The sequence below is a fragment of the Lissotriton vulgaris genome, chromosome 7 (assembly GCF_964263255.1).
Source record: "Lissotriton vulgaris chromosome 7, aLisVul1.2, whole genome shotgun sequence".
Classification (NCBI taxonomy): domain Eukaryota; kingdom Metazoa; phylum Chordata; class Amphibia; order Caudata; family Salamandridae; genus Lissotriton; species Lissotriton vulgaris.
Genome location: NC_141695.1, coordinates 1,350,336,948 through 1,350,362,025, shown reverse-complemented (window position 1 = coordinate 1,350,362,025; position 25,078 = coordinate 1,350,336,948). Strand labels below are relative to the sequence as shown.

Genomic DNA, 25,078 nt, shown 5'->3' with positions numbered 1-25,078 from the left:
CTTTATGGGTGTCATTTCAGAGATTTGAGGGCTGGGGAGATATGATCGAAGCGTTTGCAGTCTGTGATGAGCCTGGCTGCTAGGTTGAGCACAGCTTTGATTGGAGCAAGGTGGACCTTTGGGATTTCGTTGAGGATGGCGTTACCATAGTCTATACGTGAAAGGACAAGTGATTGAACTACAAGTTTAAAGTCATCGGTAGGTATAAAAGGTTTGATTTTCTTGAGGTAAGGGAGAGTGCAGTGGGCTTCTTTAGCAGAGTTTTTGATGTGGACGTTAAGGGTTAGGGTGTTGTCGATAGAAATACCAAGAGATTTGACGGAGTTGGACAGGGTGAGTGAACATCAGCATAGAGTCCCTGGTGACCGTCCAATTGAAGAAAATCAGAGGACACTTCTCAAGATGGATAGAAAGAGTTGTGCGGAAGTGCCCCTAAACGGGAACCTGTCCACTGCCTCTATTAGTGAGCGCCAAGATCCCCACTCAGACTCTGGTGCTCACGTGTGGAGCTCCGCCACAAACATACATGTACAGACACTCCTGCTATGCAGTCATTCTTTGGTGCATATGTGACCTTGGTGGTGCCCCTTATAGTGTTAACATTGTGCTTGCTAGAAATTGATGAGCGCACTGCGAGTTGTTACACCCTTCTTTCCAGTGAACTATGTAATCTAAAGGTTCTGTCCCCTCTCTTTGTATGCCATGAATTTCTAAACACTTCCAGTGCAGAATGGTAAACTGTACCAGTCTAGGCTACTCTTATCCCTTCCAATGTAAACTGTTACTCTTTCCCCTTCAATAACATACCGTGTTACTCCCCCCTTGTAGTGTCCACTTATTCTTTCTGGCCCGCCAGTGCATTTTGTTACTCTCTGCTTCCCAAAGCACACTAAGCTACTCTTTCATGGCATCCTGTCATACTCTCCTATTACACTATAGGATTTTAATCTCTTATGATTGTTTGTACATTGTACTTTATTCCCTTTCCAGTGATTGCTGCTCTGGTCTCACTCCTGATAGTGCTTAATGCATACATATCTCACCTTCCAATACACACTATCCTACTCCCCCACGCAGTGCAAACTGCCCTATTTTCTCCTGTTCGGAGCTCATTGTGCGACTGTCCCCTTCCACTCACCAATCTGTTATTCAGTTACACTGCAGATTGGTGTCCCCTCCCCAGCATGCACAGGTGTCTCTTGCGCACCTCCACATTCAGAATGGTATGTACCTCCATACTGTATGATGTGAGAAAATAAACTGTTGTGGCAGTGAAATATTTATTTAAGCTGGATCCTAACATGCTGCCCCCCTCTTTTCCTCCTTACCTGGACCTTTATCCGCTTTCACTTGCGCTGCGTAAAACAAAAGTGAATAAAAAGTCAGATGCTCAGGAAAAAAGCTGAAAGACAATCTGAGAAATAGTAGAGCTGTGAATCTGACTCACCTAGCTCTGCCTCAGCATCAACTGAAAGCCAACAGAAAAGGGTTAGTGAAGTCCACATAAGAACCAGATGATGAACTTAAATATTTAAAAGCAGTAAGACATACCTAGTTTACGCTTCAACTCCTCTGTGAAAATAAAGAAGAAAAGTGTCACTTGTGCTGGTCAATATTACTTCACAGATCTGATCGCTTCAGAGGAATCTATTTGCAGCCTCTGTCACGCCATCAGAGAGCATTTCTCTCTGCGGCTTCAGAAAGACAGCTATGGAGCCAATTACAAGTGATGGGGTGATATGACATGCCAGTGCCACACTCAGAATTACCAATACCAGCCCGTATTACCGCTCATTTACTAGGCCGTTGTGAGTTTTCACACATGAATGGGGAATATTATGGGACCAATTTCTGGGAATATTAAGAGAGACCAATTTCTGTTCATGGACTATTTTTTTTAATCCTGGCTATATATGCTAAAAACCCTGAAAATGGTGGGCAGAAGAGAGCAACATTTCATTACCTGTGTCATTTCAAAAACTGCGACTTTGAGAAAGAAAACTGTGTTCATCTTAACCCTCACTACGTCTTTATAGTTAAGAGGCCAGTGTGTGTGAGAACCGTAACTCCAGCTTTAGCATACGTGTACCAAAATGCCATTACTTCGCTATATTTTTACTGAGATATTTAGAAAGTGAACAATCGCAAACTATAAAGGCAAATGTACTGGTCAAGGATAGCAATCAACAAACTCACCCCTCATGATCGCCAAAGCAAATGAGACAGAAAGAGGATGGAGAAATACAAAATAAATGAGTTGGGGGAAGACAGAGACAGATAAGATGAGAAAAGAAGAGCAAAACATCGAGTTGGGTTCCGAGAGTGAGGGCAGAAAGAAGAGAGCTGAGGAGAGCACACATCGGGAGAAATGGAGAGACGGAGATGAAAACTGAAATAGAAACACAAGATGCACAGGCATAGATAAACCAGTTACATACCTCTGTTGATACTTTACATAAGCACAGACCTAAACCACAAACCTAAAGTCTTAAAGATAAGGCCAATTGTACATGTCAGTCAGATGGCACATTTGCACCTAATCGAAGCGCTTCTGATGTAGTTCAGAAGAGCGACATTACCGTAGAGCCAAGTTGTAAAAATATTTAGGCCAACGAATATGAACCTTGTCAAATCAAACCTCTCGTGGGCTATACAATTGGGTGTAAGGCCACAGACATGTTGAAGAAATTGGATTGTGAGTGCTCCCACTGTTGGCATCTCTAAGGCTTCAAATGCCCAGTTTTAAGACTCTGATCGGCTCCGTGCCAGGCCCAGCCGCTCTTATAGTTAGGAAGGCACTTCTACCCCAGAATTGGGTCGCCTGAAGTCCTGAGGCGCCCGGAGCTGCGGGGGTTCCCCGGCGGCAAGTTTGGACCCCTTCATGAGGCGTGAGAGCTGAGACCGTTTCTGCCGTTGGAGCCCAGGGCACGAGCCAAGATGACGGATCTTGCAACGCTTTGTTGCTGAGACGTTCACTGCGGCACTGGGACCTACGGGGGCCGTGCGGCCGCTGACTAGGACAAGGGTTCCGGCGATCCCTCTTACTTAGCCCCAGAGCGCGTTTCAACTGACAAAGGGTAGTGCCTGGTCCCATTGGCGCCCACGATGTAGGCTGCGATACCCAGCTTCGGCCCCGGTTTACGGAAAGGAGTCCCCCGTCGTGCGGAGGCTCATGATGACCTCTCCTGTTGACGACGCTAGGTACGGAGAGAAGAGGGGGGCTCCCCCTACACACCAGTGGGTCACCATGAATCACCTTGAATGAACAGTGCCTGTCCTTAAGATGGTGGTGGTCAGGCACATCTGCACAACCTCGTGAGGAGGCCCCGGTTAGAGGCTACATACCCCTGATGGCTCTCCCTTCTTCAGCGACCTGTTTTCACCCCTGAGGTGGCCCTGAGTTAACACCAGCCCACCCCACAGTGGTTTATCGAGTGTGGCCCCGGGCCCCCGCCGCCCCACGTCTGCAGCAGCCCCCGCAATATTGGGCAAGCAATTCTGAGCAGCCCTCGGGGCACACACACCCCTCCCCCAAAATAAAGCAGCGGGCCGTGAAAACACCAGATGCAGGCAGCAGCCCTACAGCCACATTCGAATGAAAGAAACTACGCCACCTACTCTCATGGACTTCTTTACTTTTCTTTTGTCCTGGTCGCCATTGTGCTGCTGCTCGCGGCCGCTTTTCTCTGGACCCTGACCCGCCCCCTTGTCCATTCCCTCGTCCTTTAACCCTTTTCCCTAGTTTCCCCCTTGACGATCCTCAAATGTTTCTTCCCTTTTCTGATTTGCCTTTTCTCCATACCCTTGTATCCCTCCCAGCTTCCCTTGGTGCTGTGACTGCATCCCCCCTCCGACCCCACTTAATGAAACTCTGCTCTTCTGTTTTTCCTTTAGGTCTTGACCGGAGAAAATCCACCATGTGTATATATGTATATAGAGATAAATTTAATCACTAGTATATGCAGTAGACCTTTGTACTCTCTACCATTCCAATGTGACTCTTAGAGTACATCCATTCGTATCCCTTCCCTATGTATATAGAGATAACTCTAATCACTAGTATATGCAGTAGACCTTTGTACTCTCTACCATTCCTATGTGACTCTTAGAGCATATCCATTCGTATCCCTTCCCTATGTATATAGAGATAACTCTAATCACAAGTATATGCAGTAGACCTTTGTACTCTCTACCATTCCTGTGTGACTCTTAGTTAGAGTATATCCATTCGTATCCCTTCCTTATGTATATAGAGATAACTCTAATCACTAGTATATGCAGTAGACCTTTGTACTGACTACCATTCCTATGTGACTCTTAGAGTATATCCATTTGTATCTCTTACTTGAGTGACTCTACTATTTGTACATTTGCAATTGTTCTATCTGTTAGTATCTCTTCCTTGAGTGACTTTACATCTTGTACTTTTGCAATTTTTTCCGTTTGTATCTTTTATGTAACGCATGTAATCCTACGTCCTTAGGTTTTGCAACTGGTTCTTATGTAAAGCGCTCTGACACCTTCGGGTAAAGTTTGCGCTATATAAAATCGCATTAAATAAAAAACAAAATGGTATGTGCTGTTTCTCCTTTAAAATATGAAAATAATCCCAATATCTTGTCTAATGGGTTTCATAGAAAAGCATCAAGGGCCTGAATATCCTTTCGAAAAGTGTGGCTAAGACGGTGTAGGAGTGCCACAAGCTTGGGTTTCCTAAAACTAACCTTTGCAGTCTGATTTTTGCAGTCCCCAACTTAAGCTCCTAAACGAGGATCTAACTATGAAAGTCAACCCTCCACCCAGAATTTTTCATGAGCCAGTGAAGTACTTTAGCCTTCAAACTTACCTCCTGTGTTTACTAGGGACTGTGCACTTCGTTTTTTGTCCAGTAGAGGGAGTAAAGTTTTATTCAAACAGTATTGTTAGATTTCAAGTTAGTGAGGCATTTACCTGCAGAAGTCCAAAGTGTGGATTGAGCCTGTCTGTCTCCTAGGAGATTCTGAACAGGAAAACAGCTTCCAACTCCCTTGCCAGCAAACCTTGTCTGAGGTCGCTGGGACCTTAAATGGTCTGTTTGGTACATGTGTACACTGATTGGTGGTTGTATCTGTTTCTATTGGATTAGGGTTAGTATCCTCATTGGTTGAGTATTTGAGTGTTCTGATTGGTTTCTGGGTTTGTGATTCAATCAATGTAGGGTTGGGGCTAGGGTTAGGATTTCTATTGGCAGTAGGGACAAGGGTTTCCTGTGGCATTAGTTGGTTGGACTTGGGGTGGGACTACTGGTAGGGCTAGGGCCTCTATTGTACGTAGAGATTAGGGTTTTTGAACTGATTGGGTGCTTGGACTAGGGCTGAGGCACAGGGAGGCTGCAACTCACAAGATGGAGGAGAATGATTGGGGTGCACCCAGAAAGGCCTTAAGGGGCCTGGGCTAGTGGTGAGATTATACAGTCACCGGGTCTGGTGTGCGTTGAGGGAAGATTGGCTTTAAGGTCCTGGCCTCCTATTGGGTCTAGATTTTTAGGGCTGGTGTTGTGACTGGATGTTAGGGCTAGGGTTCCCATTGGCTGATGGGGTCCCCTGACTACTAGGGCTATAGAAGGCCAGGGTTAGGGCGTCTCAGTCAGGGTGGAGAGGCTAAGGGCGGAGAGGACAAGGGCAGTTGCCTGTTCGAGCCTGTTCGAGACTGACCAGGGCCAGGAATGCTGCCCAATATGCATACCTCCATTATGCAGTTATATACTTTCAATGTACTTATGTATCTATATATGTCTTCTAATTTAGCATTTCCAATGCACTTCCCTATTTCTCAGCTTATACTTCGCTCAATATATCCTCTACATCCACTCTCATTTAACCCCAAAACCCATACCACTACTATGATCCCCAAAATACCCCTTTCTAGACTCTCTCCTACTCTACCCCTCCTTGCATCATATTACACCTTTTACTATACTGATCCCTCAAAACAAACCTTTCTAAACTCTTCCCTCTTTTCCTCCCCTCCCCAACCCTTATCAAACCAAATAAATGACTAACATATCTACCACTAAAATTACTTTCATGTTTCACCATACTAATTCTGTCAGGCTTATCACCATGCCCAGGATCAGGAAGATGCTATAAGGGTTACGCTTCCAGATCGTTCCGAACTCAGAATAAACAACACTGAGTTCAAGTCAGATCAGGCAGGGGATAAAGGACGGGTGGGGACTGCAGGGGCAAAGGATCTGTAATACAAAAGCAGACACCATCAACATACCACATACACAATAAACGTCTACTCTCATTATGTCTCACTAAACCTTGGTTACCTTAAATGCAGACCCCGGTGCCAATTAATTTATAAGAGAAATCAAAAACTCCGGCGGTAACCTCCACAGCCTCTTTTATTGGCAGAAACCAGAGTCAAAACGAAACCACCAAGATCAGGCATTCGAGAGTTACTGATACCCGGATTCAGGTGTAAAGGAAGTCTTGTAGTTATTACACTACCTTAGAATATCCCCTCTTATATAGTCTATGAGTAGAAATAGGCAATGCTTCCACGGTGTCTATTAAACCGCTGTCCTATTATCACCTTATGCCCTCTCAGCGCTCCTCCTCACGGGGGGATCAACACGCTGTCCAAACCAAGTTTTGCAAATACAAACTGACTGAGTGTAATCGCGGCTTTCCTCCATCCGGAGTAATCACCGCTGCCGAAAATGGTGCTTTAATGAATAGCGGAGCAAGTTTGAGGAGCCGTTAGCCTCACAGAAGTTCCCCTGAAGTGCTCCGTACAAGTTTTCTATATTTGCGGTAGACCCGAGAGACAATGCCGCGACCCGACTCTTCTCTCCCTACCTTTCCGTCTTTGAGTTCTGAAATCGCCAGTTCCGCTTTGGGTGAATCCTCGCCCTAAACGAAGGAAACGGTAACACGCCAGCTCGCGACGTCTTCCATCCGCTTCCAGGTCCCACAGGGTTCCTTGGTAAGTAAAGAATTATGCACGCGCGGAAGTGCGCATTGGTTCCTTTTAACCACGCCTCCCACCACTGAGCCTTATGGGACTTGTAGTCCTGAACCCTCAGCAGGCGCAATCAGCTAGTTCCTGACAAATTCGACACTAATCCTGATGGGTTCCAGAGTAGTGTACTACTTGCGCTTCAAAACCCCATCAGGGGTAGCAAGTGCTATATAAATACAAACCTCTTTCCCTTCACTATTCCACCACCTACCCTTACCTACCCAAATGACTGAATAACATATCCACTACTCAAATTACTTCATATTTTACTATACTAATTTTCAACGCTAATCCTTTTTGAGTTCCGGAGTGCCGTGCTACTCGCCAGAAAAGCGCTTTAACATCCATCAGGGATTACAAGTGCTATATGAATGCAAACTTTTCTTCCCCTTTTATCCCTCCGCTATCCTTCTCACTCCAAATAACTGTCTGATATCCACCACTGAAATTAATTTCATATTGGACCATGTTAATTCACCACGAATCCTTTATGGGCTTCCTGAATAGCATGTTTCAAAACCCCATCAGGGGGTAACAAGCGCTATATAAATACAAACCTTTTTTTTCCTTCTCTATCCTTCTGCTATCATTCCAAATCCAAATAACTGACTAACCTATCCACCACTTAAAATGTACTTGCATGTTTCACTATACTAATTCAACACTAATCCTCTATGGGTCCCGGAGTAGCGTGCTACCCGCTGAAAAGTGCTTTGATGCCTCGTCAGGGGTAGTAAGCGCTATATAAACGAAATTACAATACAATACAATACAGACTGATCACACTCATCAGTTGCCATACTCGATCTGGAAATGTTTTCGGGCAATGCTCACATCCACCACTAGATGTGCTACATGCTGGCTCTGTACTGCCCTGAATGTGACATGTGAATGTCGTCACCACTACAGGCTAACATCAGTTCCTTGCTTAACTCTTTCTGCGCCCTGGGATGGGGGAGGAGTTGTTGCCAGTGTACAAATTCCTAGCTTCCACTTTATAAATGTTTAAGAGGCCACTCTCCACAACTGTGAGGTGAGAGTGTGGTGAGAAATTTGCAGTTAGGGTATCCACCAGAAAGAGCGTTACCACAGATAAATATCTTGTTCTTCTGATGGATACTTCTAACCGCAGATCTGGGGTGCAACTACACCCGAACTTTGGGGGGCTAACACTCCCAGCCAGGGCTGCCCCTAGCACTGGTACCACACAGTGCAACAGTTTTTTTGGCATCCCTGCCCCATTTCCTCTTTCTCCATGAATTCCCTCCTACCGCTCACCAACAATGCACCTCATCTCTCTATTGCACCTTTCTGACAAACATTTCATTTTTTGATAGCGCTACTCATTGATTACTCACACTCAGTTCAGTGATCTGAATGGTACACGTTCTTTGTAGCAGGCACATTAACCCTCTGAGCTGTGTGGATGCCAGGAGTGCACGTGAGTGCACGGTGATCGATGCAACAGTGTGAGAGTAGGGTAACAGGCGTGACTGCAGGGCGAGTGAGGTTACCATATGAATTTGGATGCAGATGTAAGTGCAGAGTGGGACGAATGATTGCATGGTTAGTGATGGGCTTGTTTGAGTGAGATTGCAGATTGAGCAGTGAGGGAGACAGATGAGTGAAGTGTCACATGAGTGCAGGGTGAGAAGTGTGCATGTGTGACTGCAGGGTGAGGTACAGGGTGAACAGCACAAGTGCATTGTGAGTGGAGAGTGATCACAGTGAGTGAAGGGCGAGCGGGTGAATGGTGTGAGTGCGTGGTGATCAGTGTGAGTGCATTGTGATCGCTGTAAGTGCTGGGTGAACGTAAAAGTGAAGAGCAAGAAGGAGGAGTGAGTTATCTGAATGCAGGGTGCATTCCCAGACACTTTAAGTAACTCAGCATGTTATTGACAGGGGTGTAGGGTTTCAGCTATAAGTTAAACTATTGCTATTATGGCATTAATCGGGGATCGAGGGTGGAGGAAATAAATAATGTGCTGATCCTGCAACAAGCTTCTAGTCTTATGATTAGGGTTGCCAGCTCACTATTTTGAAGTCCCAGACGGTAAAAAAGTAAGCAGTCACCTTAAGCCGTATTTTCAGCACTTTTCTGTGCATACTTAGAATCGCAAATATAAATAGAAAGCACTTTTAACTGTGTTCTAGGGCTGCCTGAATGATCCATGACTGATAATTAAAGGGAACAAAGACAGAAAAGTCACATTACAAAGGAATACATACCTTTGTTTTTATTTATAACCCTATTTAGTATCAAGACAGGTCTTTACAGGCTCTTTAAACAACACATGGCTGGCGTTTTTCTTTTGGCAACCCTACTTTATATTCCTTTTCATGAAACGCATTCTCACACTATGGCATTAAATGTAAAGTAAAATTGTAAGGAATAGGCAGAGTGGGAGCTCAGGGGGTACTGGAGTCAGAACAAAAAACACAAAGCCTCGATAACCTATTTACAAAGGTATGTAAATATGCAAATGGTCTTTAAAGACCTGTGAAAAACTTGGGCGTGCCGGAGATAAGACTACAGACACTGCCCAGCCGAGTCCACAGCAGCTCGAGCTGCAGCAGCCCGGGCTGAGACACACGACGGGGAAGGGAGGTCTGAAGCCCTTTTAGCCCTATGAGCATTGCGCCCCTGCCACAGATTCCTCAACTTTTACCAGATACCAAAGATACCAAAGGAGTACCACCCCAAGGTCGAGGGCCTGTGAAGTGGGCTCAGACCAACATTTCTTCGAGGACTGGGTTGGTGAAATGCCATTCCTGCCAGACCTGGCCATCAAGAAGTCGTGCTTCTTAAACATGAGCACATCGCTCATGTTCCAGCAAGGCAGATTTCAAGCACAAGCGTTCCTCCTGCCAAAGCAGTGGAACTGGTCTCAGCCTAGTGGAATAAGCTCTCTGAGCTTCTGGGGGCTGCTTCTAGGACAGTGGAAGTAGATCTTAATGCACAGGACTATCCACCTCTTCTGCGCAGCTCCTCTTCTGCGTAGCCTTCTCTTACATCGCAACGGACAACCACATAAAAAGTTGAGCGTATTCCTTGGTATGATCGATGTAAAACCTAACGACTTCTTGTGGTCCAAACAATGAAGTCTCTCCTCTTCTTTCAAGGGGTGAGAAGGGGTGAAGAATGGAGGCAGAGTGAATGATTGTCCAATTTGAAATGGATTCCTAACATTTGGCATGAAAGCCAGCAGAGTCCTGAACTCTTACTTGTCTGAAAAAAGGTGGCACACACAGAGTGCTCAAGTACACTCATGCGGCGAGCTGACAAGATAACAATGAGGAAATGTTCTTTAAAGTCAAGTGATGCACCGAGCAGCCATTCATTTGGTCAAAGAGAATACACATGAGAAACATCAAGACCATGTTAGGTCCCACGGTGCTATCACAAACGGTTTAATAGGAAACGTGTCAAACCTTTAATAAATTGCATCACAACAGGTTATTTAATCAAGGATGGCAAGTCTGGCAAACGTAAAAAGGTCAAAAGGGCAGACAACCAACATTTAAAAGTGCCCACTTCAAAGCCTTTCTGGGCCAAAGACAAGACAAACAAAAATACACATCTAAGCTTTGGTTGAAAGAGGTTAGTCCTGCGGCCACCACACCAGGCCACAAATATGTCTGAGCGCCCGGAATAAATGGACTTCATGGAAGGGCACCTAGTGGCAAAATGACATCCACCACCTCACACAGCAGATCAAGCGTAGTCATCTGCTGCCACTCAATATTCACGCATTGAAGTGTAGATTGTGGAGATCCAAGTGAAGGACCGGCTACTGGGACAAAAGTCCTCCTGAAGAGGACAGATGTTCATGCCCCGAAACCCCAGGTACCACACTCTCCTGGCCAAACCTGGAGCCACTAGGATGTCTTGAGCTTGTTCCTCCCTGGTCTTTTTCAAAACTTGGGACAGGTGAGGGAGAGGCGAGAAGGTGTACAGGAGTCCTGTGTTCCATTCTAGAGAGAATGCAACTCCCAGCTAGTGTTCTTGCAGAATTCCCACATGTCTAAACTGTTTTACATTGCACATTCTTGATAGCAGCAAAAAGATCCAGCCAGGGTTCTGCAAAATAGAGAGCACCACTTGGAGATGGAGACGCCATTTGTGATCTGTGGACATAGCCATGCTGAAAGGTCTGTATGATCTTTCTTTTTGACCTCAACGATTGTTACCATGAGAGGAAATGCAGAATGCAAATGCTACTTACCAGTATGCATCTGTTCTTGGCATGTAGGGCTGCTGACATTCATATCTGTGCATAGATCGCCGCCTAGTGTTGGGTCCGGATGATTGCACATTGTTGTCCTGGAAGAGTCTTAGAAGTATCACGAGATAGGTGGCTCCTCCCCTGGACTACAGTGCGCATGGGCATCGACTCCATCCCCAGATTGTTTTTAGCCATTGTGGCCAAGATGGAGTGAAACTTAGCGAATGATGACCATGCTATGAGTATATATGTGAATACTGCAGCTGCTACAGGCGCCGGGGAGGAGGGCGGGCGATATGAATGTCAGCAGCCCTACATGCCAAGAACAGATGCATACTGGTAAGTAGCATTTGCAGTTTGAGGCATGTGGGCTGCTGAATTCATATCTGTGCATAGAATACATAGCAGTCCCTCCATTAGCGGGGGCCGCCCGTGCCAGCTGCAGCAGTTTGGAAAAGTGTCTTGAGAACAGCCTGCCCTACAGCTGCCTGCTGTTTGGAGTGCACGTCTACACAGTAATGCTTAGTACATGTGTGTGTGGTAGACCATGTGGCTGCTCTACATATGTCCTCTAAGGGAATGTTTCCAAGGAAAGCCATAGAGGCCCCCAACTTTCTGGTGGAGTGGACTCTTGGTGGAATGGTAAGAGTACGTTTTGCTTTTGCATAGCAGATTTGAATACATTTCACGATCCACCTAGCAATACCAGCCTTGGAAATAGGGTTTCCTTTGTGATGTGGCGCAAAGGCGACAAAAAGCTGCTTAGTCTTTCTGAAATCTTTGGTCCTATCAATGTAATACATTAGGGCCCGTTTAACGTCAAGGGTGTGGAGCATCCGCTCCGCCAGTGACTCAGGATTTTGAAAGAACACCGGCAACTCAATGGTTTGGTTGATGTGGAACTGAGACACAGCCTTGGGGAGAAATTTAGGGTTAGTGCGGAGCACCACCCTGTTTGAGTGAACTTGGAAGAAAGGCTCTTGGATTGTGAGGGCTTGCAGTTCACTAACCCTCCGTAGCGATGTATTTGCTACAAGGAAAGCCACTTTCCATGTCAAGAAGTAAATCTCGCAGGAATGGAGTGGCTCAAAGGGGGGACCCATCAGTCTGGTAAGAACCACGTTGAGGTTCCATTCAGGAGCTGGTGGAGTCCGTGGCGGAATGACTCTCTTTAGGCCTTCCAGAAATGCCTTGATGGCAGGCACCTTGAAGAGTGAAAGGTGTAGTCTATTCTGGAGATACGCGGCCATCGCAGACAGGTGAATGCGAATGAAAGTATAGGCCAGATTACACTTGTATAGATGGAACAGGTAACAGATGATGTTCTGAATAGAAGCATCTAGCGGATCAATGTTGTGGTTTGCACAATAGATGACAAACAGCTTCCATTTCGCCGCATAGCAGGCTCTAGTAGTGGGCTTCCTAGCCTCCCGAATGATGTCCATGCAATCGGGAGGAAGGTTGAGGTAGCCGAACTCTAGGACTTCAGGAGCCAGATCGCCAGGTTGAGCTGCTGCGGATCTGGGTGCTGAATGTCGCCATGGCTCTGCGTCAGAAGGCTGGTTGTGAGATGTAGCCTTTGATGCGGTACCACGGATAGTTCTAGAAACGTGGTGTACCATGGTTGGCGAGCCCACGTTGGAGCAACTAGGATGAGAGTCATCGAGTGCTGCCTGAGCTTGCGTGCCACCAGAGGTATCAGAGGTGCTGGGGGAAAAGCGTACGCAAATTTGCCTGACCAGTTCATCCATATCGCATTGCCCTGCGACTGTGGGTGTGGGAACCTGGCGGCGAAGCTTTGGCATTTTGCGTTCTCCTCTGTGGCGAACAGGTCTATCTCTGGATGACCCCACATTTGGAAGTACGGCTGGAGTACTGATGGATGTATCTCCCACTCGTGCATTTGGTGGCTGTGCCTGCTGAGCAGGTCCGCCATCTGATTGTCCTTGCCTGGGAGATGCTCTGCCATGAGGAAAATGTTCCTCTGAATGGCCCACTTCCACATGCTCTGAGCCAGATGAGACAGCTGCGGAGAGTGCGTGCCCCCCTGCTTCTGAATGTAGTACATGGCCGTCATGTTGTCCGTCCGGATCAACACGACCTTGTTGCATAGATGTACTTTGAATGCCTTTAAGGCCATGAAGATCGCCATCAGTTGTAGAACATTGATGTTCATCTTCCTCTGCTGTTGCGTCCATAGTCCCTGCACGTTTTGGAGTACATGAGCTCCCCATCCCTGGAGAGAGGCGTCCGTTGTCAGGATGATCTGTGGCACAGGCTCTTGGAGCGGTCGGCCCTTGCAAAGGTTTCGTGGATTCCACCAATGCAGAGAGTTTTATGCCCGACCGCTCACCAACACTAGGTCTTTCAACTGGTTGTGAGCCTGCGTCCACTGACGTGCTAAGCACTCCTGAAGCGGACGCATATGTAGTCTCGCGTGCGGGACAATGGAGATGCAGGAGGCCATCATGCCTATCAACTGCATGAACACTCTTGCTGGAAGCGAGTGTTGAGGTCTGAATTTTTGGATTAGCGATTGAATGCTGTCGATCCTCACTGAATTCAGCTGTGCTGTAGCTGCCAGAGTGTTTATGGTCGCACCCAGATACTGCCGTATGTGAGCGGGCTGGAGATGGGACTTTGGGTAATTCAGTGAGAACCCCAGATTGTGCAGAAGATGAATGGTTTGGGACACGTGGTCGGCACACTGCTGGGCCGACTTGGTTTGAATAAGCCAGTCGTCCAGATAGGGGTAGACGTGAATGTTCTGACGTCTGAGATGCGCCGCCACCGTTGCTAGGCACTTTGTGAAAACCCTGGGTGCCGTGGTGACCCCGAAAGGCAAAACCTTGAACTGGTAGTGTTGGTTTTGTATGGTGAACCTGAGGTATTTTCGGTGTGAAGGGTGTAGTGGAATGTGGAAGTATGCATCCTTCAGGTCCAAAGTTGCCAGGTAGTCCCCCTGTTGAAGCAGTGGAAGAACCTGCTGCAGCGTGAGCATGTGGAAATGCTCCGAGAGGATGTAAAAATTGAGTGGCCTGAGGTCCAGAATGGGCCTGAGGGATCCGTCCTTCTTTGGAATCAGAAAGTACAGGGAGTAAACTCCCGCACCTCTTTCCTGCAAGGGCACGAGCTCTATTGCCCCTTTTTGCAGCATGACGTTGACTTCTTGCTGCAATAAGTGCAAGTGCTCGCCGGACATAAGAAGTTTTTTTGGGGGTATGTTGGGTGGAGTGGATGTGAGCTCCAGACAATAACCGTATTGGACAAGTTTTCTGACCCACCTGTCTGTGGTGATGGAGTTCCACATGGGCAGGAACTGCTGGAGTCTCCCCCCGACCGGTGTTGCGTGGTCGGGGGGCAGTGACAAGGCGTCACTGTTTGTTGGCGGTGGAGGACCTGGAGCTGTTGTTCCCGCGTCCTCTGCCTTTGACGTTGTTGCCACGGTATCCACCCCGACCTTTGTTGGTATAAGAAGTTTGGGTGTTGCTTTTGTAGAATTGCGTTGACTGCGAAAGTTGACCCCTTGAGGTGCCTCTAGTATTGGAGCGACGTAAGGACCCACCCCGAAACTGCTGGGATTGCAAGGCACCCATAGACTTCGCAGTGTCGGTGTCCTTTTTCATCTTCTCGAGGGTGGTATCAACCTCGGGGCCAAACAGGTGGTCTGGGTTGACCGTCTGGTTTAAGATGGTAGTTTGAATGTCCGGCTTGAACCCAGAAATCCTCAGCCATGCATGTCTACGAAGCAGCACGCTAGTGTTAATCGCTCGCGAGGCGGTGTCAGCCACGTCCAGAGCGCACTTAATGGAAGCATTGATGATAAGCTTCCCCTCCTGTATCAACATCTCTGCCGCCTCCTTATACTGATCGGGTAAGTGCTGTAAAAGGGTCTCTAGAGTATCATAGTGTGCCCTGTCATAACGCGCTAGTAGCGCCTGTGTGTTGGATATGCGCCATATGTTGGCTGCCTGCGCCGCCACCCTCTTCCCAGAAGCCTCAAAAACTTTTGATTCCTTGTCCGGGGGAGGAGCATCACCCGTAGTCTGTGAGTTGGCTCGCTTGCGTGCATTGGAGACAACCAGGGAATCCAGAGGCAGCTGTCCTCTGATATAAGTTGGATCGGTGGGCGCTGCCTTGTACTTCTTGTCGATTCGTGGGTTGATGACTCTTGCCCGGGTGGGCTCTTTGAACACCTCAGCCGCATGTTTTAACACCCCTTTCAGCATTGGCAGAGTTTTTACAGTTTTTTCAGAGACCGAAAAGGTGTCAAAGAGGAAGTCGACGTCCACTGGGTCAGCATGGAGGTCGACGTCGTGATTGGCTGCCGCCCTCTCAATGAGGGCATTGAAAGCTGTAGAGTCCTCAGTTGGGGAAGTTTTGACTGAGAAAAGCTGTGGCTCCTGCCCTGAATGCGGGTCCCCTGGATCGCCACCTGTAGACCATGGTTCAGTGACATCCTCTGGGTCTGAGTAGACGGGGTAGCTATACTCATCCTCGTCGTTGCCATCACCCTCCTCAACATGGGAATGAGTGGGTGACAGTTCCTGAGCTTGTGGTGACACGGGCTCCATAAGGGCAGAGGCACCAGCAGAGTCTATCTTTCTTTTAAGTGGAATCTTGTAAGGCTCTAATTGTGGTTCTGGGGTGATCTTTCTCTTGAGGAGAGAGAGTTTGCCCGTGTTGGCGTCGATGAAAACCTCTTGACGCTCTTCTTCCGTCAGTTGCCGTGGCCGTGGGCCGGGGACCACCAACGCTGGCTTCGGCGTCGAAGACCCCTTCACGGGTACTCCTGCACCCGATTTTGCTGCGAAAGCTTTCGGCGCCGTCTTTGGTGGCAAGGTGAAGAGAATCGGTGTTGGCGCCTTCGCCGGTTTTTCTAGAGGCTTGGGCGGCACAGGGTCCTTCGGCTCGACTGCTGCGGTCCCCTCCCTAATCCGTTGAAGGGACTCCGTGACCTTCTTAGTGAACGAGGCGGAGGGACGCGCCGGCTCGAGAGTCTTTTGCAGCTGGTTTCGGGGAGGCGACCGACGATGCGCTCTTCGTCGTCGACGCCGTTGCTCCCTTGGCCTTGTCGAGTGGAAGTGAGGCAGTGAGGGACTTGGGGTCGTCCTGCCGCTTCTTCGTGTCGAAAGTGGACTTCTTATGGTCGCCGACCTTCTTTGTGGGATCGAGTCGACCCTTACTTGCGTCGACCGTCTTCGGCACGGATGCAGCAGCGTCGGACCCTTTAACCTTCGGCTTCGATACAGTAGCCTTCGGGTCGGCCATTTTGGCGTGGCTCTTGAGCTCGACGGCCATCTTAGATTTCTTCGGCGCCGAGGCCTCCGAAGTGTTCGACCCGGCCAGCGGGATCCGTGCTTTCGGTTTCGAGACGTCTGGTGTCGAGACCGTTGGTTTCACTTTCGGTTTAGACGGCACCGGGAGTGGCGCCGTATCAATGTCCGTGGCCGGGCCGGAAGGCGGGGCCGTGGAACGTGAATCAAGGTCTTGGGTAAGGCCCGAAGGCAATCCCTCGACCTAGGCCTCATCATGGCGGACGGCCCCGGAGTCAGTCTGAGGAAGCTCCTCGTCCGAGCTATCCTCTACGGTGGCAAGGGCCCCGTCGTCGTCCCCTACCTCCTCGACGACTTCACCGAAATCCTCGTCCTCCGCGTCGTAGTCGTCCTCGACCTCCGACGCTGGGTTAGATTCCGTGATCTCCTGGATAGCGTCGTCCTCGACATCCTCAGCGTCGAAGATGTCCGTAGGAGGTGGTGCAGATCGCTGGGCCTCCAGGCGCGCAGCTCGGCGGAGCTTGAGTGTGTTTTTGGACCGGAACTTGGAACAGGCCATACACTTGGCCTCGTCGTGGTCCGGCGACAAACACTTGTTGCACACAGGGTGTACATCGATATGCGGATACTTCGAGGCACACACCGGGCACCGTTTAAATGGACTTCGTTCCATGATGGAAGAGGTAGGAGCGTCGAGTAGGCCCGTCCGCGCCAAAAGCACGCGGAAGGGCAATGTCAGTTCGGGGCCGAGGAAATTACGAACCCGAACGAGAGACAATACCGACGCAAGTCCTAAAGACCTTTTGGTCTTAAACAAAGTAAGTTAACAACTATCGATTCAGACAGAGGGAACCGAACACATCCGAACCCAATGGTGGAAAAAAACAATCTGGGGATGGAGTCGATGCCCATGCGCACTGTAGTCCAGGGGAGGAGCCACCTATCTCGTGATACTTCGAAGACTCTTCCAGGACAACAATGTGCAATCATCCGGACCCAACACTAGGCGGCGATCTATGCACAGATATGAATTCAGCAGCCCACATGCCTCGAACTCCTGCTACCCACAGGATGGGTGTGTGCCGCTAAGCGTAAACTAAATTGGCTTAGTGGCTGTTGCTGCAAGGGAGGAGGACTGGTGTCTCCGTTTGCCTACGCTTTGTCTTCCAGACACACATCACTGGCCTCAAAAGGACTCTGGTGGCTGCTGTACGAGTTGGGGTGACCAAAACTGTCTATACGTCATCTCTCTTGAGTAGCATTTATATTCTCTGGACTGAAAAGGTAACTGCTTAGCAGGGGTCAACAGACCCAGGGAGTGCATCATGGCTCAAATTACCTTTAAACGCTCCGTGTTAGAATCAGCTGTGTTACCATAAAGACATGAGCCATCAAAGGGCATATTAATGAGCGGCTTCTAAATCTCCAGAAAAACCTGTGAAAAGCATCCATGTCTATCGGTGGAGCAAAACACGTATGCCAGCCCCCCTCCCACTGCGGAATACAAAAAAGTGATGGATGGAATGCCTGAAGTATTCTCAACCACTGGCAATTACTCTGGGCAGCATTCTAGTTCATCATTTTCTTGATCCAGCCATACGCAAATCATCCTTGGAACAGGACCAAGACTGATTTGCATAATGCAAGTCTGTCTACAATAGCACAGTGGCCACATGGGGTGGTCTGGAATGTGATCTGAGTGACTGTCATTGTCTGAAGCTCATTAAAGCATTCCTTCAATCACCTTGTTGTTCTGCAGTAACTGCTCTTACCAGGCAATCAGTAGTATCTAGGCCAGCACAAATCACATGTCGCGTCGATCATGATTTGTTTGAGCCAAAGTCTTCCAGGGCGCCAGCAAGATCTCAGTAGCCATGTTTCAGAGGGCATGCGTAGAGCAACATAACAAGCGGACTGCATTGACCATTCTGAATTTCAGGCTAGCCAAGGAGAACATCTATTTTCCAAATGCCTCAATCGTCTTGTTTTCCCAATTCGGGGAGTCACAAGGAATGAATGAGAGTTCAAATTCCTGGTTGTATTCTGAATCACCAGGCTCTCTACAATAAAGGAGACAGGGAGGCGAACAAGAGGAGACAGAAGAGAGCAGAGGGTTTATGAAAGAAAAAGGCTGAGAGACGAACAAATATAGCAGAAGAGTTCAAGTGGGAGAACAATGCTGTGCAAGGCGCTGATCTTGGCAACGCTGAATAACAGAAATAGAGAGCTAGGAAGTGTATGCAAAAAAAACCCCAAAATGTATGTAGTAAAAAAAAAATCTTAGCCCAACAGAAATATTACGAATCAACAACCCTGTGAGCTAAATGTCAGCCTGTAAAGGCATAGTCTGATCACTACAGATCAATAATGATTTCTAGATGTGAAAGGACCATTAACAATTAACAGAAAGGCAAATCCATATAAGAAAAAAATCTCCCAAAACACGTTAGCACTGTCCACTGCCACTGGACAGAACAGCAATACCGAATCAGTGGGAAGCTGGCAGTTTATGCCGTAAATTATGAGAATTCAATTCACACACACACACGTCATGTCCAAATTCCCAAGAGTTAAATACCAGTTCTTACCCAGATCCTCTTCAGAATGCTCTATAACAAAATAAAAGAAAACAGCAAGTTATTGTTCGTCTTTTACTTATTTCAGGTTCTCTTCAGTTAATGACAAAGTACTTTCAAAGTAAACACGAGCACATGTCTATCATGCTTGAACTGACACACTGTGGGAAGCCTTAGTTATTAACACATTAAAGCCCTCCCAGCAGGCACCCTAAGTGAAGGAGTCTCCACATAGGCCTGCTTTTAGTGCCGAATACATTAACTGAATTATGCATGACCATCACATCCAGGGTCCTCTTGAGCTAATCAATTCAAGTTTGGGTTGTATGAGGCTGTGGGAGTGTAACTGTACTGTCCCTTCTTTTCCTAAGGCTGCAGGCAATGCACAGACAGGGATATTAGAATTGGTGAACCATCCTGCTGGCAGTGCAGCATCTTTAAATATTTGGTGGCATCAACTAACATCAGCAGTCAATGAACCGCAGAAATTTGCAAGGGCCAGTAAATGCATGCACAAAGAAGTATTCATCCTCTCGTGACCTTCTCTCTTTGGAATTCAGAATTTCTCATTTTTAAAATAATACACTCTCACCATTTTGGAGTTCGTACCGTGTCACATTTTGGCATCCATACCCTGTCAATTCTTGGACCTCACATCGTGTGACTTTTTGGAGTTCCTAATGTCATATTTTGCAGATCACTTGTCTTCACATTTTGGAGGTCATCGAAGACTGAATTGTTTTGCAATTCTAACAATGCCATTTTCTGAAAACATTGTGCACTTTTTGGTTGTATGGTATCACTTCTTTGTAGTCTTCACATTGTCATTCACTAGAGTCACTTTCTAAAGACTGAGGTTTGTTTTGGGGAGTTCACAAGATATCAGATTTTTGTTGTGTTAACTTTCTCCAGTATATAGTTATCGCAGGGTTATTTTTGACTCTTTCAGAGTCTGAAGAGAGATACTTTGGGATTTTATATACAGTTGCTTTTTGGACTTTAAAATTATTAGAGATCATACCGTTTTGCTATTAAGCCCTTCTATGTTGCTACATTCAGGAATTCTTCAGTAGACACTTTAGAGTTTTGTGTTGACTTTTTCAATTTGTATTATTTCAATTGTAAGAATAAACGCAGTGTCACTTTGTGATTAGTTTGTGCTATTTTTGGAATTTATATACTGTCACTGTTTGTCTCTTTTTGTTCCCCAGTGTTACTTTTTTGGATTTCCTACGGGGTCAGTTTCATAAAATTCCTGTCAACAGCACACCTGAAGTTTAAACAGTGTCAATATGTTGAATTAAAAAAAGTTTGTGCTTTATAAGGTTACAACACTATTTTGCTTCTCCTCTCTTCTTACTCACAGTGTGGCGAAAGTGTCTGGGTGTGTTCATGTCCTTCCAACATGCGTGGTCACCGCTTGCACCTGCTCGTGCCCCCTGCGACCTCTTGGGACACAAGCGCAATAGGGTGGTGTGCTGCAGGCCACTGGGCAAAGGGTATGAACTCTGACATGAGAAGAAGGTGGCACTCAGTCTGGCTTGCATCCCATGCAACAGTTGTCAGTCACACTTTTTAGAGCAAGAGGGAGACAGCAAGTAAGGTGACTGAGCATCTGGCATAAGGAAGTTCGGGCAAGAATCAGGTTGTTGAGACCTCTTAGCCAGCAGACTTGTGTGACCTTTGCTTTATCTACTCTTACGACTGTACAACAGCTGTGACCCTAAATTTTTACATTTCAATTTCACCAACCTTAGCCCATTGTCTTGAAAACTTTGCAATAATGAACATGAACGTCAAATTGTGAAAACGCCAAGCACTCGCTCACTGAGCTTGTATCTTTCATATGTTTTTAAAACTTTATATTTAAGAACAATGAACTCGGTTTATTTTGTTGCATGTTGCACTTTCAGCCTGGAGACATATTAACACTGGAATTGACAAACTGGGGGAATATGTTTGGGCTCTCAAGCAATCACAGCATCGTAGCAATCTAAAACTGGACTTGCAAGAGTTTGAATGTCTCTCAATATAGAGGTTCAAATCATTTGAAATTCATCTTGGATTGTACTGTTCTTGTCGTCTATCTTTTCCACCCTTGATAATGGAATTGTTACTTATAGAGCATTAACTTGTCGATCTGAATGGACATTTTGGGGTTGACTCCACAGCTGCAAGAGGCTTCGTAAATGGGTGAGGGGAAACCACATTGGATAGATATTCATTCTTGTTGATTTTTTTGCTAGAAGCTCAAATTTTGTACCACCAATGAAGATGAAAGTGATCATTATCCCTGATACGCCTACTGTGATAGTCCTCTTTCTAGTAAGAGTAACTGTGGATCTGATCTTTCCATCTTATATCCCAAAGGAGATGTATCAGATATTCTGAGAAATTTTTGAACAGCTTAAAAACTATGATGGCAGACACAATTAATTTTCCTTCAATCGGTATTGAAAACCCAAAATGCTGGTAGGTGAAGATGTTCACAGATAGCACAACACTTTAAATATAATCCACAGTCGAAGGTGGGGATGGATCATGGAAGGAAAGGCCAAGCTAGAAAACCATGTTGCAGTTTAGAATGTACGCTATGTTGATTTGTATAGTGCACTGGTCTCCCGAAAGGGCACCCAGGCGCTTGGGAAAGGTGTGCGGTCCCAATGTGCATAAATGAAGAGCCAGGTTTTCAGCTCCTTGTAGAACTTAATATGTGAGGAAGAAGCTCTGAGGTGTTGAGGGAGGTTGTTGCATGTCTTAGGTGCGATGTAGGAGAATGAGCAAACACCAGGTTTGCTTTTAAAATGCAGGGCGTGTGTGCAAGAGAGGCAGAGCATAGGTGTCTGGTGATTGGTAAAAGTTTATGCAGCTCTTCAGGTATTCTGGTCCTGTGTTGTGTAGGGCTTTGCATGTGTGCATGAGAAGTTTGAGTTGACTGCACTTGTAAATGGGGAGCCAGTGAAGCTTCCTGAGATGCGGTGTGATGTGGGTGTGGCGTGGGAGGTCGAGTATGAGTCTTGTGGCTGTGTTCTGGATGATCTGGAGTCTAATGTATTCATTTCAAAAGCACAAATTCAAGCTTTGAACAGGCTGAGAAGAAAATACTGACGCTCTTTCTTAAGAATTTAGGGAAACCGATCTCCAATATCACCCGAAAACAAAAAGTGAAAAAACAGCTACACAACAATAATACCTGGCATTTAATTTTGCAAACCATTAATGAAGGGGACTGATGCAGCATTTCGATAGGAGTGCTCTCAGGAACTAAAACTGAGCTCCTCAAGTGCATGATCCCTGTAGTATGCTGGGTTATTTGTTTTTAAGGCTTAGGACTCGGTGACTTCAGATGCATTTGAGAAGAGCATTTCCTGTGAATTGCTTCTGGATTCCATTAATGAGGAATACATTATCACCTGAATGTAACCATCTAAGCAGTCCTTGGTTGCACGCCTGGGTATATATATGGGTTTATGGGTGCTGCTAAATTATGTACATTTCACCCTACTTTGACCAATTATGCAGTTTAGTGGATGCTAAGGAATTATAAAATCCCATTGTCTTGAATGGAAGCCAAGGTTAAACCAAGGTTAAACTTTTATTTTTAGGTACAGAGAAGATAATCCTGTGTTATCAACTTTTTGCCTTAATGAACACCCCCACTAAAATCTTAACAAAGCGTATGCTTACTCGGCTGGCAGAAGAGTCAGACTCAGACAAATACATTTCAATTAAACAAGTAGGGTTTCAGCAGGAGAGCTCCACTATGAACCACTGCCTTTTCCAGAGGGAGGCAGTTATGAGATCTATGTTATCCTCGAAAATACATTGTCACTGTGATGATGATTTCCAGGAAGCTTTTAATTCAGTTAACATTGTGCACCTCTGGACTAAATTGAGACAAAGAGAAATTTCAGAGGGCCTGCAGTGTATTATTCAGCTATTTCCTACAGACGATGGGGCCTAAGTAGATTCGTCTTAAACTGAAAAATCTCATAAAAGATCTACATTTGAAATGCATTGACACAAAGCGGCTTTAACTTGCCTAACTTTTGTTTTGTCTTTTAATTGCCCACCTGGCTAATGATCAGCAAAGCAGGAGAAAACAGAGTCCCCGGCTTTGCTTTCCAAATTAAATCCATGCTAAGGAGAAGGTTGGATTGTGGCTGCTAGGCACCCAGAACCAGGGCCATAGAAATGATCAGGTGTCCAAGGGTAAGAGGTGGAGGATGCTGGAGGATGCTGGAGGCCTGTTGCGGCAGCACTGGGAGCAGTTAGGAAAAGTGAAAATGGCCCCTTTTTCACTACCCGTTTTCTTCCCCTCCCTACTCCCCATTAAGATGGGGCAGTGGAAGCAGCCTGAGCAAAATAGATTCCAAATCGTACTTGGAGAGCCTTGCAGGTCGGCCTTGAACCAGTTAAGAAAGAAACACCAGCGGTTAAGAGGAAAGGACCATTCCTTGCTACTTCCCACTCTCCAAAACAACACTCATCAATAACCCTGGAATGGGATCTGCACGACTGGAGAAGTACACTGATGAACAACTGCCCATGTTGCACAGGTTCTGGTATACTGTCAGATCCGAAAGCAATGGAAGCATGGAATTTCCGGGATTCAGAAGCCTATGGCATGGGGAAAATACTCCGTCTAACTGACAGTGCATGCAGTGAGCCAGTCCAAACCCCAAAATAAAAACACTGTTGTGGTAAGGCCTGAACTTAAATGCTCAAGTAGATCACTTGAATTAAGGTACAAAGGATACCCGAGCCCAGTAAACAAGATCGAGGCACTGTGACAAGAGAGTGGAGGGTGGCTTTGGTACTGATACCTTGAACTGGAGATCTTATATGTTTCGAACCCAAGCAGTTCGAAGGAAACTGGGTGAGAGACTATCTCAGACTACTGCCCAGACCAAATTGAAACAGTATCCAACAGGACTCATTCTAACAATATGATTCACTAAGCAATACAAATATTGTGCTAGGCTCTTCAAACTAAAATCACCGAGCTAGGGCTGTACGTTATGTTCATCCAACAAGATCTACGCAATGTTTTCAACATGGTTAGAGAGTCAAAAGGACACGTTTCTGGGATAAAAGACATAATCAGATAACTTAAGGCTTTGGAGTGTCACCTTACAGTGACCTCTGACCTTAAAAGAATGAGAAAAGATGTGGAGTGAAGGTCACGCAGAAGGATAATGTTACTTACCCAGTAAGCATCTGTTCTTGGCATGTAGAGCTGTAGATTCACATGCTTTGCATATTCCTGCCATTTTATGTTGGGTCCGGATGTTTGAGGGTTGTTGTTCTTCGAAGAAGTCTTTCCAGTCACGAGGCAGGTGACTCCTCCTTTCTGTGATAGTGTGCATGGGCATCGACTCCATTGTTAAGATTGTTTTCCCGCAGAGGGTTAGAATGGAGTTAGTCAAGGTAGAATAGAGATGCCCATGCGTATGTATGTAAAGTAGGAAAACTGCAACAGGTATAGGTACCCAGAGAGGCAGGTGGGCACATGTGAATCTACATCTCTACATGCCAAGAACAGATGTGTGATATTCTTTATTACCTTCTCTATGATGTTTCACATCTTATTCTCTTCCTTCTTTAAGATTCTCTGTGGTTGTGAGATACTTTAGTTCTAGATCTTTACTATGTCATGAGGGGGCTTAGAGGCATTAGAGTTGATCTGTTAACCTGGCTGGATGGGATCCTTTGTTAAGAATAAACCTCATCAAGATCATCATATCTGACTGGAAATCCTTTATTTAAAATAGAACACTGGCGTAGTCGGCAGCTTCACATTTCTTCAAGATGATCTCAACATCTGAGGACCATGAACATTAACAGCAAGTTGGTGAGAGATATTTGATTCCTTCATATCTCAAATTTAATTTGTTGTCCCACTTTCTCTGTGTTAAGTGTGTTATGAGCAATTTCGGCACGTGCTCATCAATATATTATTATTTAGGAGTTATTGTTATCACTCCTC

At 46.3% G+C, this 25,078-nt stretch overlaps 1 protein-coding gene across 5 annotated transcripts in view; it reads right to left on the bottom strand.

The window, feature by feature from the left end:
* Positions 1-25,078, bottom strand: part of LOC147703671 (butyrophilin subfamily 2 member A1-like) — a 415,432-nt gene that overhangs the window by 47,808 nt on the left and 342,546 nt on the right. For all 5 annotated transcript variants that reach the window (XM_086932017.1, XM_086932018.1, XM_086932019.1 and 2 more), the window contains 4 exons: positions 19,102-19,122; positions 1,552-1,572; positions 1,448-1,468; positions 1,329-1,355 (listed from right to left, as the gene is read on the bottom strand). In XM_086932017.1, coding sequence (XP_086788143.1) covers positions 1,329-1,355; positions 1,448-1,468; positions 1,552-1,572; positions 19,102-19,122 — 90 coding nt within the window. The remainder of the gene's footprint in view (positions 1-1,328; positions 1,356-1,447; positions 1,469-1,551; positions 1,573-19,101; positions 19,123-25,078) is intronic.